Source organism: Podarcis vaucheri (assembly GCF_965113315.1).
Source record: "Podarcis vaucheri genome assembly, chromosome: 2".
Classification (NCBI taxonomy): domain Eukaryota; kingdom Metazoa; phylum Chordata; class Lepidosauria; order Squamata; family Lacertidae; genus Podarcis; species Podarcis vaucheri.
In genome coordinates this window covers 118,619,615-118,638,515 of record NC_138760.1, presented here as the reverse complement: position 1 = coordinate 118,638,515, position 18,901 = coordinate 118,619,615, and the positions used below count along the sequence as shown (strand labels likewise).

Genomic DNA, 18,901 nt, shown 5'->3' with positions numbered 1-18,901 from the left:
CACCACGTGGAGAATGATTTACTACTGCTACTTTTAACTGTGATTCCATGCTCTCCCATTTTCCTGGTGTCTTTTCCTCATCAATTGTACCTCAAAGATGTCCTCACTTGCCCTCAGGGAACCATAATTCCTGGTGCACAGGGAAATTTAGTGCACAGCCAGACATCTCTTGTGCAGCTGCCTAGCTATGCTCCCCCCTCTGTCAGCAGTGTAGCTGCCCACTGGGCTATGAGATATGGCTAAGGTGCTGCTGTTGTTTGCAGCTGGCTCCAACGTGAAACTGAACATTGTTCCCCAGCTTTTTAAAAGAAAGAGAATTGTGGGGGATTTACTATTCCAGAATTAATTATAGTGTAGATATAGCAAAAAAAAAAAGGGAAAGCAATTTGGAATAGTGGAATGACGTGTTTCTGTATGTGCTTGTGCAGTGACTTACATTGTACAATTGTTTTACTTGCACTGGTTTCCAGGCCTCTGAACTTCTGTCAAGGATGAATCATCTAGCAGTGTCTCCCCAACAGAACTTGCATTGTAGGCAGCATGACATGGGGAGAGATGGCCTTTCGGCTAAGCAGGTCGAAAGCCATCTAAGGCTTTGTAAAGCAAACCCCAAACACAAAATAGGGCTTGACAGCCAGCGCAGGTCTTTGAGGGGAAATGTTCAAATGTTTTCTTGGGGAGAAAAATCCTGTTGCCAACACCCATTTCCAAATGAACTGAAAGCACATAAACTCCGAGCTAGCAAAATTCATATATTTCTACTTGTTATCATTGCTCTTATATGAAAAGATGCACAAACTTTAACATTCTTTCACTGACTGCAGAATGAAAAATCTGATGACCTCTATTTTACTGCAGTCCGGAACCTTTGAGGTATTGGCACATCCTGCCCTTCTTGTTTGCCATTCAAGAGATCAGTCGGAATCCCAGGCTCCTACCCAACATCACTCTGGGCTACAATCTCTATGAGAGCTATTTCAAAGGAAGAATGGCTTATGAAGCTGTGCTAGACCTGCTGTCTGGTGGACAGAAGAATGTTCCAAACTACATCTGTGAAAGACAGAATGCACAGCTGGCCGTTCTAGAAGGAGGTGACCCTGCTCTTTCTAATCTCATATCAACCATTCTGAGCATTTATAAAATCCCACAGGTATGAGTTGGGGAAAGGTGGGTGGATTGGGGGCTGAGCCAATATCCACATTACAATGAACGATACCTTATGAGGAACGGCTAAGGGAGCTGGGCATGTTTAGCCTGGAGAAGAGGAGGTTAAGGGGTGATATGATAGCCATGTTCAAATATATAAAAGGATGTCACATAGAGGAGGGAGAAAGGTTGTTTTCTGCTGCTCCAGAGAAGCGGACACGGAGCAATGGATCCAAACTACAAGAAAGAAGATTCCACCTAAACATTAGGAAGAACTTCCTGACAGTAAGAGCTGTTTGACAGTGGAATTTGCTGCCAAGGAGTGTGGTGGAGTCTCCTACTTTGGAGGTCTTTAAGCAGAGGCTTGACAACCATATGTCAGGAGTGCTCTGATGGTGTTTCCTGCTTGACAGGGGGTTGGACTCGATGGCCCTTGTGGTCTCTTCCAACTCTATGATTCTATGATTCCTCCCTGTGGTCCTGGGTTCACAATTATTCAATGTCCATGACACCTTTGGTAGAGGCAATTCTCCAATGGGAACGTTCGCAGGCCAGTGTTCCCCAATTTTCTGTGCTCATACTGCATTTTTAAAGATTTGCCTTTAGAGTGTCTTTAAACCTCTTTTGTTGCCCACTGGTATTTCGCTTTCCATTCTTAAATTGAAAATAGAGTAGTTGCTTTGGAAGACGATAATAAGGCTTATATTGAAGAATCCTTGCTTTGACACTGGTGAACTTTGCTTCTTCTTGTACACTAACATTGGTTTGCCTATCTTCCCAAGTGATGTATAAAAATTTTCAGAGACATCGTTGATGGAATCTTTTGAGGAGCTGGAGATAGCGTTTATAAGTGGTCCATATTTCACAAATGTACAGTAAAGTTGGTAGTACAATAGTTTTGTAAACAAGCATTTTGGTTTCCCTGCAAATGTCCTGGTCCTCAAACACTCTGCACTTCAATCGGGAGAAAGCCGCACTTACAGAGCTCAGGTGATGCTAGATTTCAGCATCAGTGTCAGGCCTAATCAATCATAATGGTGAATATGTTCCCAGTTATTCGTTTAGGTTAATACATATTTGCACTTGGTCCTGAATACAATTGAAAAAAACAAATTCTTCCTTTTTCTCCTAGGTCAGTTATGGTTTTGCTAGTCGTGCATCAACTGATAAATCTCAGTTCCCTTTCTCCTATCGGATGGTCCCAAAACAGGAACCTCCTCTCCTGGCTGTGGTCAAATTGCTCCTGCATTTCAAATGGACGTGGATCGGTCTCATTGCACCAGACAATGACGATGGAGAAAGGTTCATGAGGACCTTCACAGCTGCGGTCACAAAGAATGATATTTGTGTGGCCTTCTCAGAAAGTATCAAAGAATCTGAGGCTTATAATTCAAAGCACCTGAATTCATTTCTCATGCAGAGACAAGTCAATGTCGTTGTCTACCATGCAGATTTTCGATCCACCATAGGTCTATTTGTGCTTATGACAACCATGGAAAAGACCCTTAAAATAGCAGTGGGCAAAGTTTGGGTCACAACAGCTTTGCAGGATCTCAGTATGAGTTTGGCAGCTGACAGGGATCCCCACTCTGTCCCTGCTTCTTTGTCCTTCTTAATCCAGACAAAGAGGAGGACAAGATATGAAACATTTGGTCCATATGCTCTTGAAATCCGCCAGTTTATAAAGACGGCATTTAAGTGTTCTTTTTCAAAGAATTCTGCCAGAGTCCAGAAAAGATGTAGAGAGAATGCAAAACTGGGGACCTTGTCACGAGAATTTACTGAGAGAACGCTGTCTCAAGACAGCTACAGTATTTACAACACTATCCAGGCCATGGCAAGTGTCCTGAGTGCTGTATACTTATCCAAACCAAGCCAGAGGGCCATGGTGGGAAGCAGAAAGATGGACCTTCAAAGACTACAGCCGTGGCAGGTATGGTCGCTTCTCTGGCACATTCTCACCATTGAACCGTCAGTCAAAAATTAAATTCTAATTTGAGGACATATTCAGGGGGGGTTGGTGGGGATGTTTTGAACCCACAATTGAGGCAAACCCATTTTGGTAATGTAATGGGTATGGGGTTGCTCGTGCGTAAGTTGCCGCCTCTCCTGGCTATGTTGCCTTGTTAAACCTTTCTGTCTGGACAGCCCTTCAATTCGTGGCTGCCTCAGTCGCTAGCAGAATCCGTCAGTGGGCGTTTCTTAAATCTTTTCCAACATAAAAGTTGTTTGACACCCAGTCTCCTCCTACTCTCTCTGCGCGGAAGTTTTCTGCGCAGGGTGGGCGTGGGTAGCGGAGGACCCATGCTCTCCCCACTGGTGTCCAGTGAAGAGTCCTGGAGCCCTCTCGCCGATTCCCCCATCAGCCCCTCTATATCCCTGGTGTTGCGCTGATTTGCTTCCCCATCTGCGGAGCTGCCTCTCTCCCTGCTGGGCCCTTCTCCAGCATCATTTGAGAGCCTTCCCTCCGCCTCTAGCTCCGATGTCAGTTCCCTGACAGGTAAGTTCCCAGTGTCTCACCCTCGTAAGTGATCATTTAATTGGACGTAACCAATTTAAAATTGAGAGATGAACACTGCCCAGGCTCCTGGCACCATCTCCTTTTAACCTAACAGGAGATAATTTATTAACTTACCGTGACACCTTGTATTTGGGGTAAGAGTCTAGGGGGTCAGAGAGCAGCAGGAGGAGGAGGTGTTAGGGCACCCAAATACCACAGGGTGGCTCGCTACATTTTGAAGTGAGATGATTCTCATATTCCCTTGGCACACCTGTGTGCGTCTCCTAAGACCTCGAAATCCTGAGTGCCCTGATTTGGATTGTTCTTCCATTCTGGAATGGGACGACACACCCTGATCCTAGTAGAACGTCATAGCCACACAGGCTGCCATTCCTGATTCCGTCTCAGTCTCAGTCTCAATTAGTTTTATTGCACATAGCCAAAGGCTGCCGCAATGTACACAGAATTATTTGACAATTAAAAGAAAATATACTGAATTGGTAAAAAAAGACTTAAAAAATTTATATTATTAAAACATTACGTACTCTAAACAAAGCTATAAAAGTACCCCAATGTACAAATAAAAACAATAAACAATAAAATTCATAAGCTAAACTCAACACATGGTCACTAATGTTAAAAACAATATCAATTAATACAGTGTGCAATTTATACTCAGAGTTTGGTGACAAAGATAGAGCATAGCCTGAGGTAGATAGATAGGATCAAATAAATTCATCTCCTTTACAGTTAATGGCTACCTTGGCTATATAATTTGCTCTAACTTTCCTAGCAGCAGTTGCAAAAAGTGCTACCCGCCAGGTCACATACTTATTTGTGTCTGCAAGGAGATATAACATCATATCAAGAGGGTTCTGGCCAGGGGACCCTGTCATTATAGGCACCAAAAATCTTTTTCTTGCATCATTATATAACGGACAGTGCAAGATATAATGCATAAGGTCCTCTACTTCAGAACATCCCCTAATGCAAACACGTTCGTTTTTTGGTATGCCTCTATGTCTCCCATCTCTATAAGCAGAGCTTATTGTATTTAGTCGTAGCTCTGTAAAAGCTTTTCGAAGCTGTGCAAAAGTCAATGCATTAAAATAAGATATGTGTTCATCGACCTCTCTAAGTTTAAAATACAATGGGGCGCATGTAGATGTGCACATAGAGTTTAGATCGTTTTTAGTTGCCACTGCGCTTATGGTTCGTTTAAAAATATTTTTCTGTGAATATAAGGGGAGTTCTTTAATCTCAGTCACTGAGAAGTCATATTTGCCCATCAGTTGCGATTAGCCTCTTAATCTGATTCTAATTTTAACATGCAATATATTAACATCTCTAGCTCTGCTATTTCCAAATCAAAGTCCCATCTGAGTCTCTGGGACGGCACCTTGGGAGATGAGAGTTCTTCGTGGGCAAGACTCATGTATGCTACTTTATTCCTCGTTTGCTAATTGTGGGTGTGTTTTTCTTGACCCTTTTTAGCTGCACTCTTTCCTAAGAAACCTCCACATTTACAACTTTTCCATGGATGGAGCTTATTGGGATGAGAATGGGGAGCTGGCAGCTGACTTTGACATTGTCAACTGGGTGGCGTTTCCCAATAATTCCCTTGTTGGGTTGAAAGTTGGGAGTGTAGAGAGATCAGCATCTGAAGAGAAAATCAAGTTTGCCATTGACCGAAATGTCATTGTGTGGCCCAGATGGTTCAATCAGGTGGGTCAAATAATTAATCACATCTTATTCTTACACCTGCATATCTTATGCTGCAGTCCAAACCCCATTGTATGATTGTATGATGCAATCCTAGCTGCACTCTATGGCTCCTATCCACAAAGTCCTAACATCTTCTGCTTGATGCTTTTTCTCATTTTGGCTAGAATGTGCCTCTTTCAAGGTGTACCGAAAACTGTCGTCCAGGATATGCCAAGGCCATTAAGGAGGGAGAACCAATCTGCTGCTATGCTTGTGTTGAATGCATGGAAGGAACAATCTCCATTCAGGAAGGTAAATGTCCCTGAAAGGGTATTTAAGAAGTTGCCTTTTCATAGTAGAAAATCACCTTCAATTCCAGGTACTGGTACCTATCTAGGGGGTTTTTGCCCCATTAAAGGAGCTCAATGGGATATGCTGACCCCCAACTATAGCTCATGATTGCTTCAAGGCAAACCCGCAACGCAAAATAAAGTAATCAGATAAGAATCACAAAATAATATACAGTCATACCTCGGGATAAATACACTTCAGGTTGAGCGCTTTCGGGTTGTGCTCAGCGGCGACCCGGAAGTAATGGAGCGCGTTACTACTGGGTTTCGCTGCTCGTGCAGGCGCAGACGGTCAAAATGATGTCATGTGTATGTGTGGAAGCGGCAAAACACGAAGCGCTGTGTCGTCTTACCTTCTGTTCGGGATGCGAAAGGGGCTCCGGAACGGATCCCGTTCGCATCCCGAGGTACCACTGTAGTTGGTAAGTAGTAGACTATGGAATGTCATGGCTATAATATTTATATTGACAATACTGAAGTCACTCTTGTGTTTTTCAGATGCAAAGCATTGCAACAAATGTCCAGATGATCAGAATTCCAATCTACACAGAGATCAGTGTATCCCCAAGATTATACATTTTTTGTCCTATGGAGAACCTCTGGGGATCCTCCTAGCTTCTTTCGCCCTGCTTTTGTCCCTGACTGCTGGTTTTCTTTTGGGAATCTTCATTAAATACTTTGACACCCCAATAGTCAAGGCCAACAACCGGGACCTCACCTACTTGCTCCTCGTCTCCCTCCTGCTCTCCTTCTTGTCCTCCTTCTTATTCATCAGTCGGCCCCAGAGGTGGACCTGCCTTCTCCGACAAACTGCCTTCAGCATCATCTTCTCCGTGGCCGTGTCTTCCCTGTTGGCCAAGACCATCACGGTGGTGGTGGCGTTTATGGCCACAAAGCCAGGGAGCCAGATGAGGAAATGGCTGGGCAAGAGCTTGGCCAACTGCCTGGTCTTGTCTTTCTCCAGTGTCCAAGGGGGCATCTGCATGGTCTGGCTGGGAATGTCTCCCCCCTTCCCAGACTCCGACATGCACTCCCAGCCTGGGCAGATCATTCTGCAATGTAACGAAGGCTCTCTTGCCATGTTTTCTTCTGCCCTTGGCTACATGGGCTTTCTGGCGGCCGTCTGCTTCACGGTGGCTTTCCTAGCCAGGAAACTGCCTGGGGCCTTCAACGAAGCCCAGCTGATCACCTTCAGCATGCTGGTGTTTTGCAGTGTTTGGGTGTCCTTTGTGCCAGCCTACCTGAGCACCAAGGGGAAATATATGGTAGCCGTGCAGGTCTTCTCTATCTTGGCCTCCAGTTCGGGGTTACTGGGTTGCATCTTCATCCCCAAGTGCTACATTATCGTCCTGAGGCCAGATCTGAATAAAAAGGAACATCTGATGGTATGACATATAAAATAGTACTTTTTTGGCATAGCACTGCAATGATAAAATCAATGAATGTGAATTGAGTGTTCCTTTCCCAATATGCCAATCTAACATCTTTATTCCACGTGAATCAGTAAGGAAACTGGTCTCTGAACATAATGAAGGTGGGAAGGCCACAGGACCTTTTCTTTTAAAGATTTTCAATCCCTATTTTTTTTTGCAATCTGAATCTAAGTAGAATCATGTTAACATTACTGAGTTTTACATGTTATTCCTTGCAGGAGAATTACCTGAAAATGATTTATCGATGCTATTTAACTTTTAGTAGATTTGCTAAAATGTATAAGTCCTAATCAGATAAGTGTTGGAGATGTAATCAGGTCGAGAGTAAGTTTTATCATGTTGTGGACTTGTAAAAGGTTAAAAGAGTACTGGGAAATGATATATAATGAATTGGGGGGAAATGTTTAAAAGTACCTTTCCAAAAAAACCAGAGTCCTTTTTGTTGGGTATAATTCAGAGGGAAATTCCCAGGTGTCAAAAAAGATTGTTTCTGTATGCCACTACTGCGGTCCGTGTTTTGCTAGGCGCAAAATGCAAAATGAGCGAGGTCCCAACCAAAGAAGGATGGCAACTTAAAATCATGGAATACGTGCAGTTTATTTAACATTTAGAATAAGATTTAACATATAGAATAAGAGAACAAAAAAGAAGAGCTTACATATGCAGGGATTTATGATATGCAAAATGAACCACAGAAAAAGAAGAGAAGTCACTGATTTAAGGTTGTGTAAATGACTATCTTGAAATGTACCGGTATATTAGAGAATTTTAACAAAAAATACATTAAAAAACCAATATTGGGTTTTATTCAACTAATGCCCATATGGTGTTGAAGGGTCTGATCTTAAGGAGGAAACGAAAGCAGTACTAAGGAGGTCACTCCATCAGCTGAAGCGTTTCTCCTTTCCTGATGGAATGACCTATCCTCTCCTCCTCCTCCTCCTGTATGATGTTCTGGGGGCTTTCCTGAACCTCTGGTGTTGATTTTCAGGGCACAGAGAGAAGAAAGGAAAACCCCGTTGTGCTTGAAGGACTCCTCACAGCTACTTCCCTTAGCACAACTATTTAGTGGAATGCAGCCCTGTGGGGAGACTCAGAGCTTATAGGGTTAAGCAGCTCAGAGTGAGCGTCCTGCCCGCTGGGGTGATGGTCTCCATCCAGGGATCTGTTCTTTGTTCTGTGTGTGTTCAGTCTGGTTTCGGTTTTGACCAACGAAGGGAGTCACCATGCCAGTTTCTCCTGGATATGTTGATTTACTGCTGCTGTAAATTAAAGCTTCTTTGATTAGAGAAGCCACGTACGGACTCTTTTCTGCATTGCATGCTTGCGCACAGAGCACATGCTGTGTTTACTCTGCTACAGTCCGGCAAGCTGAGTGGCAGCAGAAGTGCACTGGACTCCCTTATTTTCCCACAGGTTATGGGTGCTCCAGGTTATGGAGTTTTTCAGCCCCGCCTGTGCTGTGTCTGCGAAGAGCATCAGAGAAGCCCAGCTTTGAGATCCTGGCATGCTGTGTGCTGAGAGCATAGGCAGAGGAACTCACTGGTGAAGGAGGACCTCACTGGAGATCACCTTTTCAAGGACCGGCTGACAGGAGCGTGAGTAGGCTAAGCTCCAGGGAAGATGGCAGAGGCTCAGGAAACCTTCGATGTCCCATTTGAGAGGCTCAATGGACACAACTGGGAGGATTGGTACCGAAGAGTCAGGGCCTGGCTTACAGGCAAGGGGCTTTGGGACTACGCAGAATGCCCCAGTCCCTGGTGAATCTGCAGCTGCAAGAGTAACAGATGCTGCGTTGAGAAGACAACAGAGAATGATGGGTCTTCTGGTGCTCGGTTTGGACTCTTCCCAGTTGCCTCACGTTGATGGGCTAGGGACCAGCCAAGCGACCTGGCAGGCTCTAGAGAGAGTGCACCTACACACTACAGCAGGGACCAAGATTCATGTGACAAGGAGTCTTTTTGAGATGTGTCTATGTCCTGGCAGACCTGTTAGAGACCACATTATGCATATGCTGGCCTTCCCAGAAGAATTAAAAGTTTACATTCTTCTGAGTTTGTTGGACAAAAGCTATGAGAATTTGTGTTTGACCCTTGAAGCCATGCCAACAGAGCAGCTGACACTGGAATTTATCACGGGGAGGCTGTGTGATGAGGAGCAACGCTGGCAGACAGATGGTGGTCAAGTAGGCTCAGGCTATGCTGCATCCAGGAGTCACGGTGCAGGGAGAAGTGAAGTAACAGTGAAAGCTTTTTCGTCTCGCCATTGTTTCCATTGTAGCTTGGATTCCCATCTGGTCAGACAGTGTCCAGTGGAGCCACAGGAAGCCTCCTAGACCGTTTCCCAGGGCAACCAGATTAGAGGCGCTGCCAAGTGTGGGAAGGCTCGGAGAGGCCCCTAGAGAACCGACAGAAACACGTCATCACACCACCACCTGGCTGCTTCTATGGCAATGGTGAAATGCTGTGATCAGGATCAAGTGCTGAGCTGGATGATCGACAGTGGAGTAAGTCACCATCTGATGCCCTCTGCAGGCAACTGCAGGGGCTGAGGAACTGCAGGGGCTGAGGAACTGCAGGGCTGTGACGACAGGAAAAACTGTGACTCTTGCAGATGGTTCCAAGTGTAAAATAACTGTGTCTGGCTCTGTTTATGCTTCTTTTTTACAGGCGGAGATTGAGGCCTACGTCGTGCCAGAGATGCAATGCTGTTTGCTGTCTGTTTCTTCTCTTGTCCGTGATGGTTTCAAAGTGTGTTTTGAAAATAATGTGTGTTCCATTTCCAGAGGTGGGCACCAACTGGTCAGTGTTGAATGCAAGAACAGGCTGTTTGTTCTGGAAACGCCTATTACAGGTAAAGGTCCCACTGAGCCAGCACAAGCACGGTGTGTTCATGATGGGTGCCAACATCTGTGGCACAGGAGAATGTCACACGTCAACTGGGGATATGTGAAGAAGATCCCAGGTTGCACTGAGGGGTGCAAGATGAAAGCATGTGCCAAGTACCTGGATTGCAGGGCCTGCAAGGAAGCTAAGGTTCAATCGTGCACTTATTCTAGGTCTGACAGGGTAATCACAAAATCTTTCGAGCTAGTTCATGCCGACCTTTGCAGCCCTGTGCAAGTTGCCAGTCTAGGTGGGGCCAAATTTGTGTTATCTCTGGTAGATGATTTTCCCTGAAATGGCTGGGTGTTCATTCTGAAGCACAAGAGAGAGAGAGAGAGAGGCTGCTGCTTTGGTGAAAGACTGGCTCACTGCAGCTGAACTACTGTTCTCACTGCGGGTCCGAAGCTTTCAATCAGGTCGTGGTGGGGAGTTCACTGGGTCTGTGCTGCAGAACTTCTTCCACCAGAAAGGGATACGCCACAGGTTGACAGTCGCACATTCTCCTCAGGAGAATGGGATGGCTGAACATCGGAACCGAATGCTGCAGGAGACAATGGAAGCCATGCTTTTTGATGCAGGGTTGCCCCAGCACTTTTGGCTGGAAGCATGGAAGGTCACGTCTTTCACTTTGAACTGCTCGTAAAGTTCTGTAGTAGGGGACATGCCCTATTTTCTGCTGCACAGTAAGAAGCCCAAGGTGCATTTCTTCTGTGTGTTTGGGTGCGAGGCTTGGGTGCTTGTACCAAAGGCCAAATGCAGAAAGGGCAGCCCTAGGTCCCAAAGAATGATCTTTTGTGGGTATGAGCCAGGGACCAAGGGGTGGAGATTTCCCTATCCAGAAAGCAATCAGTCTAGGATTCTAGTCAGCAGGAGTGCTGAGTTCTGTGATCAAAGCAGATGGACGTGCATCCATGGGAATCCTGACATCCTCTCAGAGAGTCTGCTTGACTCTGCTGAGGAGGGAGAGGCAGAAACTGATCCTGCTGAGGATCAGATCTCTGACCAAGGGCAGGAACATAAAAGGGCATCTCCTAAAGCTGTTAAGCTAGAGCAAAAGAGTGCACCTTCATCGCCCACAGGTCCAGTTGAGAAGTCCAGAAGATGCAGTAAGTCAGAGGGGGAATCCTCTGAGGGCAAGGACACTCTAGCTGGCCCTAGTGGGTCAGAGGGGGTACCTGAAGTAGTGCCCAGGCGTTCAGCTCGTACTACGAAGGGGAAACTGCCTAAAAGGTTTGAGGTCACTAGCGTGTGGGTTGGTATGGCTCGATGTGAACCAGAGAGCTTTGAGGAAGCTCAGAAATTGCCTGAAGCAGAAGCCAGGAAATGGCATGAGGCAATGAAGAAAGAGTGGAGCTCAATGGAGTCTTCTAGGTGTGTTCTCCATCACGACACTGCCAGCAGACAAGCAGTCCATGAGCAGCCATTGGGTTTACAGTCTTAAACCCACAGCAACTGGAGAACCACAGTACAAGGCTAGATTAGTAGCCAGAGGTTTCATGCAGCGGAAGGGGCTGCATTACACTGAAGTGTTTGCTCCTACTTCCAGAAGTGAAACTCTGCACATGCTCTTAGCCATTGCTGCGCAGAGAGGTCATCAGGTGCATCACTTTGATGTGGATGTAGCCTATTTGAACTCAGACCTCCAGGAGGAGCTGTACATGCTTCCTCCTCCAGGGTTTGAGGGCAATAGGCCAGATGCAGTGTGGAAGCTCCACAGGTCCATTTATGGTTTGAAACAGTCGGCCAGGAACTGGAACTTGTGTCTGAATGAAGCCTTGCAGAGCATGGGTTTCAAGAGGGGTCTTGCTGATAGCTGCCTGTACCTGAAAGGGTCAGGAGAGTCACAGGAGCTAGTTTCAGTGTTTGTAGATGATATAATCTACATGGCTAGGACCAAGAAACAGGTGCAAGGTTTTGCCAAAGAGTTTGGAATGCATTTCCAGCTCAAAAACTTAGGTCCGGTGAAAATTTATCTGGGCGTCCAGGTTGATAGAACCCAGGACGGCAGCTTCTTGCTCAGTCAGAAAGGCAAGATTGAGCAGTTGCTTAAGAAGTTCAGAATGTCTGAATGTGCTGGGGTCAGAACACCCATGGAGACAAGCTACATGAAAGACAGTCAGCTTGGGGAACTTGCTGAGTTCAAAAACGCTGAGATCTTTCAGTCAGCTCTGGGTAGTTTGCTGTATCTTTCCCAGTGGAGCAGACCTGACATAGCATTTGCTACCAATCTGCTCAGCAGGGAGGCTACAAAGCCAAGTGTGAATGCCTGGAATGATATCAAGAGAGTGCTGCGATACCTGCAGTACCTGCAGGATACCAAGGATTTCTGTCTCAAACTGTCAGCTGAGGGTGAAGCACAGCTCACATGCTGGACTAACAGCAATTGGGCAAATCTGGAAGACAGGAAGTCCTTGTCTGGGGTGGTAATAAAGTCTGGGGAATCGCTAGTTGGGTGGAAGTCCTGAAAGCAAAGTCTCATTGCACTTTCCTCTACTGAAGCTGAGCTCAGTGCGTTGTCAGAGCTTTGTAGGGAACTAGAATTTTACCGGTGTTTGGTCCAGGAAATCTGTGGGGATTGTTGTTTGCCCATCATTGTTTGGGAAGACAATCAACCCTGTCTGAAGTTGGCAGAGTCTGGACAGTTAAAGTCCAGAACCAAACATCTAGACATCCATTTCCAAAATATGTGTCAGAGTGTCCAGACAGGCTTGGTGAAGCTGAAGTTCTGTCCAAGCCAGGAAAATCTGGCAGATGGGTTTACTAAACCTTTAAGCTTCCAGAGACACAGTGAGTTCTGTGCAGGGTTGCTTTTGGGGTAAGTGTTGATGCTTACATGCCCCCAGCGGTGCAGGACGAGAGGGGGTGTGAGGAGACTCAGAGCTTATAGGGTTAAGCAGCTCAGAGTGAGCGTCCTGCCCGCTGGGGTTATGGTCTCCATCCAGGGATCTGTTCTTTGTTCTGTGTGTGTTCAGTCTGGTTTCGGTTTTGACCGATGAAGGGAGTCACCATGCCAGTTTCTCCCGGAGATGTTGATTTATTGCTGCTGTAAAATAAAGCTTCTTATATTGGAGAAGCCGTGTATGCACTCTTTTCTGCATGCTTTCGCACGGAGCACACGCTGCGTTTACTCTGCTACAGTCCGGCAAGCTGGGTGGCAGCAAAAGCGCACCGGACTCCCTCATTTTCCCACAAGCCCCACTGTGGGTAGCTTCCAACAGATTGAATACATTAAGCATAGTAAAACCTCAAACATTAAAAACCCCCTGCCACTGACGAGAGGGCCCTCTGCCTGGTTCTCTGTAACCTCACTTTTCACAGCAATGGAACTCATAGAATCATAGAATCATAGAGTTGGAAGAGACCACAAGGGCCATCGAGTCCAACCCCCTGCCAAGCAGGAAACACCATCAGAGCACTCCTGACATATGGTTGTCAAGCCTCTGCTTAAAGACCTCCAAAGCAGGAGACTCCACCACACTCCTTGGCAGCAAATTCCACTGTCGAACAGCTCTTACTGTCAGGAAGCTCTTCCTAATGTTTAGGTGGAATCTTCTTTCTTGTAGTTTGGATCCATTGCTCCGTGTCCGCTTCTCTGGAGCAGCAGAAAACAACCTTTCTCCCTCCTCTATGTGATTGCCAGAAGGTCCTCAGAGCTGGATCTCCATGTCCAGGCTGGATGATGCAGGTGGAGACCCTCCTTCAGCAACACAAGGCTGAAACAACAGAACTGTGACCAAAGCGTTATGGCCTCCAAGTTGGCCTGGGCCTAAGACCCTGTTCTTATTCATTTGCTTTCACACATTACGCTCCTCTTAATGCATCATCAACAGCCCCTACCCCCCCCCCATTTTTGTGCAGAAAAGGAGAACATGTGAAAACCCCCCAAGTGTCCCTATTTCCGTACTTACAGTCCTGGATTTACAAAACCCATACTGGTTTCTCATTTGATCCCAGAATGTCCCTCTTTTCCTTAGGACGTCCCTAATTTCATCAGAGAAATGTGGGAGGGTGTGGAGTTATGCAACCCTGAGCCAAGAAAATAAGTAACTTTTCAACCTTTAGAATACATCTGAAGGGAGCCCTGTATAGGGAAGTTTATTATTATTATTTAATGTTTTATTGTGTTTTTATACATGTTGGAAGCCTCCCAGAGTGGCTGGGGCAATGTACAACAACAACAACAACAACAACAACAACAACAACAACAACAACAACAACAGAATAGAAAGTTCCTAGTGTCATCAGGGAAATGTTGGAGGGTATGCATGTGCCCTAGTTTTTAAAATGTACTTTACCAATTGCTAGATCATAGATCAAGCTGATTTTTCACTTCTCCCAACTAGCAATTTTCAAAAACTAAACCCCAACAGTTGATACTCACTTAGCACCAGCAATGCTGCGGCATTAGTGCCACCATAAGTTAAGGCAGGCAACCAAAAGCAAATAGTTTAAATCAAAGGACTACTGAGCCAGACTAATGGGCCACGAAATGGGTCTTCTCTACTCTGTCTGGTTGAGTATAGCATCTAGATCAAGGGAAGTAATAGTGCCACTCTATTCTGCTCTGGTCAGACCTCACCTGGAGTACTGTGTCCAGTTCTGGGCACCACAGTTCAAGAAGGACACTGACAAACTGGAACGTGTCCAGAGGAGGGCAACCAAAATGGTCAAAGGCCTGGAAACGATGCCTTATGAGGAACGGCTAAGGGAGCTGGGCATGTTTAGCCTGGAGAAGAGGAGGTTAAGGGGTGATATGATAGCCATGTTCAAATATATAAAAGGATGTCACATAGAGGAGGGAGAAAGGTTGTTTTCTGCTGCTCCAGAGAAGCGGACACGGAGCAATGGATCCAAACTACAAGAAAGAAGATTCCACCTAAACATTAGGAAGAACTTCCTGACAGTAAGAGCTGTTTGACAGTGGAATTTGCTGCCAAGGAGTGTGGTGGAGTCTCCTACTTTGGAGGTCTTTAAGCAGAGGCTTGACAACCATATGTCAGGAGTGCTCTGATGGTGTTTCCTGCTTGGCAGGGGGTTGGACTCGATGGCCCTTGTGGTCTCTTCCAACTCTATGATTCTATGAGGACGGGGATCTTACGCAGCCCTACCTGGAGATGCAGGGATGGGGAAGCATTACACGCAAACCCCCATTTACGCCAGTCCAACATGTGCTAACTGCGCATATGTGCATTGCCCTGAAACCGGAGGTGACTCCAAAACGTAACAAAAATGCCACTAAAAAGGGCAGAATGGGTTGTTTGCAGGATATTTCAATGGTGCATTGCAGTAGGTTGGACTAGATGACCCTTGCAATCTCTTCCAACTGTACAATTCTATTATTCTATGAAAAATACACGATTTCACTTAAATGTGTGGTGCCTTGAAATGTAACTGCTGTGTAAATTGGGAGTTGCCTGTACTTGAAAGAGCTATAGCCCCTCCATTGCAATGACAATCATTCTTTTCTTTCTTATAGAATATTTCCAACTAGCTTGATATGCTCTTAATGTCTGGAAATATAGAGTGCAAAATGTGATCTCAGAACCACTGGCAGTCATCTTTGAGAATTCCTGGAGAACAGGCGAAGTCCCGGCAGACTGGAGGAGGGCAAATGTTGTCCCTATTTTCAAAAAGGGGAAAAGAGAGGACCCAAATAATTACCGCCCAGTCAGTCTGACATCAATACCAGGGAAGATTCTGGAGCAGATCATTAAGCAAACAGTCTGTGAGCACCTAGAAAGGAATGCTGTGATCACCAATAGTCAGCATGGATTTCTGAAAAATAAGTCATGTCAGACTAACCTGATCTCGTTTTTTGACAGAATTACAAGCCTGGTAGATGAAGGAAACGCAGTGGATGTAGCCTACCTTGATTTCAGCAAGGCATTTGACAAGGTGCCCCATGATATTCTTGTAAAGAAGCTGGTAAAATGTGGTCTTGACTATGCTACCACTCAGTGGATTTGTAACTGGCTGACTGACCGAACCCAAAGGGTGCTCATCAATGGTTCCTCTTCATCCTGGAGAAGAGTGACTAGTGGGGTGCCACAGGGTTCTGTCTTGGGCCCGGTCTTATTCAACATCTTTATCAACGACTTGGATGATGGACTCAAGGGCATCCTGATCAAATTTGCAGATGACACCAAACTGGGAGGGGTGGCTAACACCCCAGAGGACAGGATCACACTTCAAAACGACCTTGACAAATTAGAGAACTGGGCCAAAACAAACAAGATGAATTTTAACAGGGAGAAATGTAAAGTATTGCACTTGGGCAAAAAAAATGAGAGGCACAAATACAAGATGGGGGACACCTGGCTTGAGAGCAGTACATGTGAAAAGGATCTAGGAGTCTTGGTTGACCACAAACTTGACATGAGCCAACAGTGTGACGCAGCAGCTAAAAAAGCCAATGCAATTCTGGGATGCATCAATAGGAGTATAGCATCTAGATCAAGGGAAGTAATAGTGCCACTGTATTCTGCTCTGGTCAGACCTCACCTGGAGTACTGTGTCCAGTTCTGGGCACCACAGTTCAAGAAGGACACTGACAAACTGGAATGTGTCCAGAGGAGGGCAACCAAAATGGTCAAAGGCCTGGAAACGATGCCTTATGAGGAACGGCTAAGGGAGCTGGGCATGTTTAGCCTGGAGAAGAGGAGGTTAAGGGGTGATATGATAGCCATGTTCAAATATATAAAAGGATGTCACATAGAGGAGGGAGAAAGGTTGTTTTCTGCTGCTCCAGAGAAGCGGACACGGAGCAATGGATCCAAACTACAAGAAAGAAGATTCCACCTAAACATTAGGAAGAACTTCCTGACAGTAAGAGCTGTTCGACAGTGGAATTTGCTGCCAAGGAGTGTGGTGGAGTCTCCTGCTTTGGAGGTCTTTAAGCAGAGGCTTGACAACCATATGTCAGGAGTGCTCTGATGGTGTTTCCTGCTTGGCAGGGGGTTGGACTCGATGGCCCTTGTGGTCTCTTCCAACTCTATGATTCTATGATTCTATGATTCTATGTTGTGTAAATCAGTCCTCCGGGGGAAAAATGTGATTGTTTTTCTGTTGGAGTTTGGAAGATATTCATTCCTGTAATGGTTCTAGGGGTTGCTCGTGCGTAAGCTTGTCCCAACCTCTGGCTGGGTTGCCTGAGTGAACCTTTCCTGTCCGGGCAGCCACTCGCCCGTGACTGTCTCAATCGCTGGCAGAATCCGTCAGTGGGCGTTTCTTAAACTTCTTCCAGCAAAGAAGCTCTTTGACGCCAAGTCTCCTCCTACTCTCCCTGCGCGGAAGCCTTCTGCGCAAGGAGGGCGTAGGCAGCTGAGGACCCTTCCTCTCCCCGCTGGTCCCTGGCAAGGAGTCATGGGACCGCCTCGCCGATTCCCCCATCTGCCCCCCTTCACCACTGGAGCTACGTTGATTCTCCTCCCCAGAAGACGGGCTGCCTCTCCCACTCCCGGGACGCTCGCTGGGATCCCTTTGGAGCTTGCTTTCTCCCTCGGACACTGATGGCAGTTCCCTGACAATTCCCTTCCAACCTTAGAGATTTGAGCCATGAGACTAGACGGTGCGCGGACCCACATGGAGTGGTCTCTCAAATGTAATTTCTCCAGATACGCACATGCACATGGAGCCATAGGGAGGATCGAGGACGCTGCAGTGTATTCTGTCCCTGATCATTATCAAAACCATTGTAATTATTATTACTTTTAACAAAACACACCTCTGGGGATTGCTCCAAAGATTGGTTTTGAAACTGATAATAAAAGTGCCAGAAGCAAGAACAACATGTAATAACTTTCTATACCCACTGTGAAAAGGTTGGTGTATAAATATCACCTGGGCCACAGAGAGCCTGGTCTCAGATTCAGGGCAGGCAGGGATTATGTACAGGTGAGGTTTAATATAAGCCCTTGATTCTGAAGCCACAGCGGGACTCCCATGTGTACTGAGAAGTCACTGGATCAGATCTGCAGCTGAGAGCAATCTGGGCAGAGGGGACCAGAGGAGCACACAGGAAAATGATGCTCCTCCTCTTCCTAATCCCCTCAGTATTGCTGCTGCTGCTGCCGCCGCCCCATTCCTGCTATGGGAGGCTGAAGAGGAAATGTCAATTCAGTGTGATAAGTGATCGAAAGGATGAACTTAATTATTATAAGCCAGGAGACGTCCGCATAAGTGGTATCTTTTCTACAGCCATTGCTTGGCCATACCTGCAAGATTTCTCTAAGTCTCCTGCTATTTCAATAGTGTAGGTTAACATTTTCTACTGCTACTCTCCACTGTGATTCCATGCTCTCCCATTTTTCTGATGTCTTTTCCTGATAAATTAGACCTCAAATTTGTCCTCGCTTGACTACAGGGGAATCCCATTCCCTGGGTATTCAGGGAAATGCAGTGCACAGACAAACCTTTCTCATGCAGCTGCCTAGCCAGGAAACAGCAGCCACTGCTTCCCCACTGCCTGTCGTGTACCTCAGGACCAGGCTGCTCAATGTAGCTGAATGGGCTCCAAGGTGCTTCTGCTGTTTGGAAAACGCAGCTTTCTAAAAGAAGCAAAGTAGGGTGAATTTGCCATACCACAATTAATTGTTTTTATGTACTTTGTGGTCTGATTTTATCCTGTGAAGCATCCTAAGACCTGCAGGTATAGGGCAGTGTATAAATTCAATAAAAAAATAATTAATATTATTATGAATGATAATTTTATTGCAAATATATCTTTTTTTAAATAACCTCCAGCAATTTGGAATAGTGGAATGGTGTGTTTGTGAAGGCACTCGTGCAGTGAAACGTACTAAGTAAACAGGGGTTCTGCAAATGTTTTCAACGGTAAAATGTTGGGAGGGCATGGAATTTCAGCCGCCACAGTCCACAGATGAA

At 45.9% G+C, this 18,901-nt stretch overlaps 3 protein-coding genes across 3 annotated transcripts in view; 2 read left to right on the top strand and 1 right to left on the bottom strand.

Moving 5' to 3' along the window:
• LOC309525096 (macrophage mannose receptor 1-like) overlaps positions 1 to 17,026 on the bottom strand; it is a 139,242-nt gene extending 122,216 nt beyond the window's left edge. Inside the window, exon 1 of the transcript XR_014216047.1 lies at positions 16,817 to 17,026. The gene's annotated coding sequence lies outside the window, so the exon portion shown is untranslated. The remainder of the gene's footprint in view (positions 1 to 16,816) is intronic.
• Positions 2,944 to 7,107, top strand: LOC309524991 (vomeronasal type-2 receptor 26-like). The gene is made up of 4 exons (XM_082210290.1): positions 2,944 to 3,079; positions 5,141 to 5,371; positions 5,536 to 5,662; positions 6,199 to 7,107. The coding sequence occupies exons 1-4, from the start codon at positions 2,981 to 2,983 to the stop codon at positions 7,089 to 7,091; spliced, it is 1,350 nt and encodes a 449-aa protein (XP_082066416.1). The 5' UTR covers positions 2,944 to 2,980; the 3' UTR covers positions 7,092 to 7,107.
• Positions 9,235 to 18,901, top strand: part of LOC309526185 (vomeronasal type-2 receptor 26-like) — a gene marked incomplete at both ends in the record, with an annotated part of 32,229 nt that continues 22,562 nt past the window's right edge. The window contains 2 exons of the mRNA XM_082212100.1: positions 9,235 to 9,318; positions 9,803 to 9,883. Of these exons, the coding sequence (XP_082068226.1) occupies positions 9,235 to 9,318; positions 9,803 to 9,883 (165 nt within the window). The remainder of the gene's footprint in view (positions 9,319 to 9,802; positions 9,884 to 18,901) is intronic.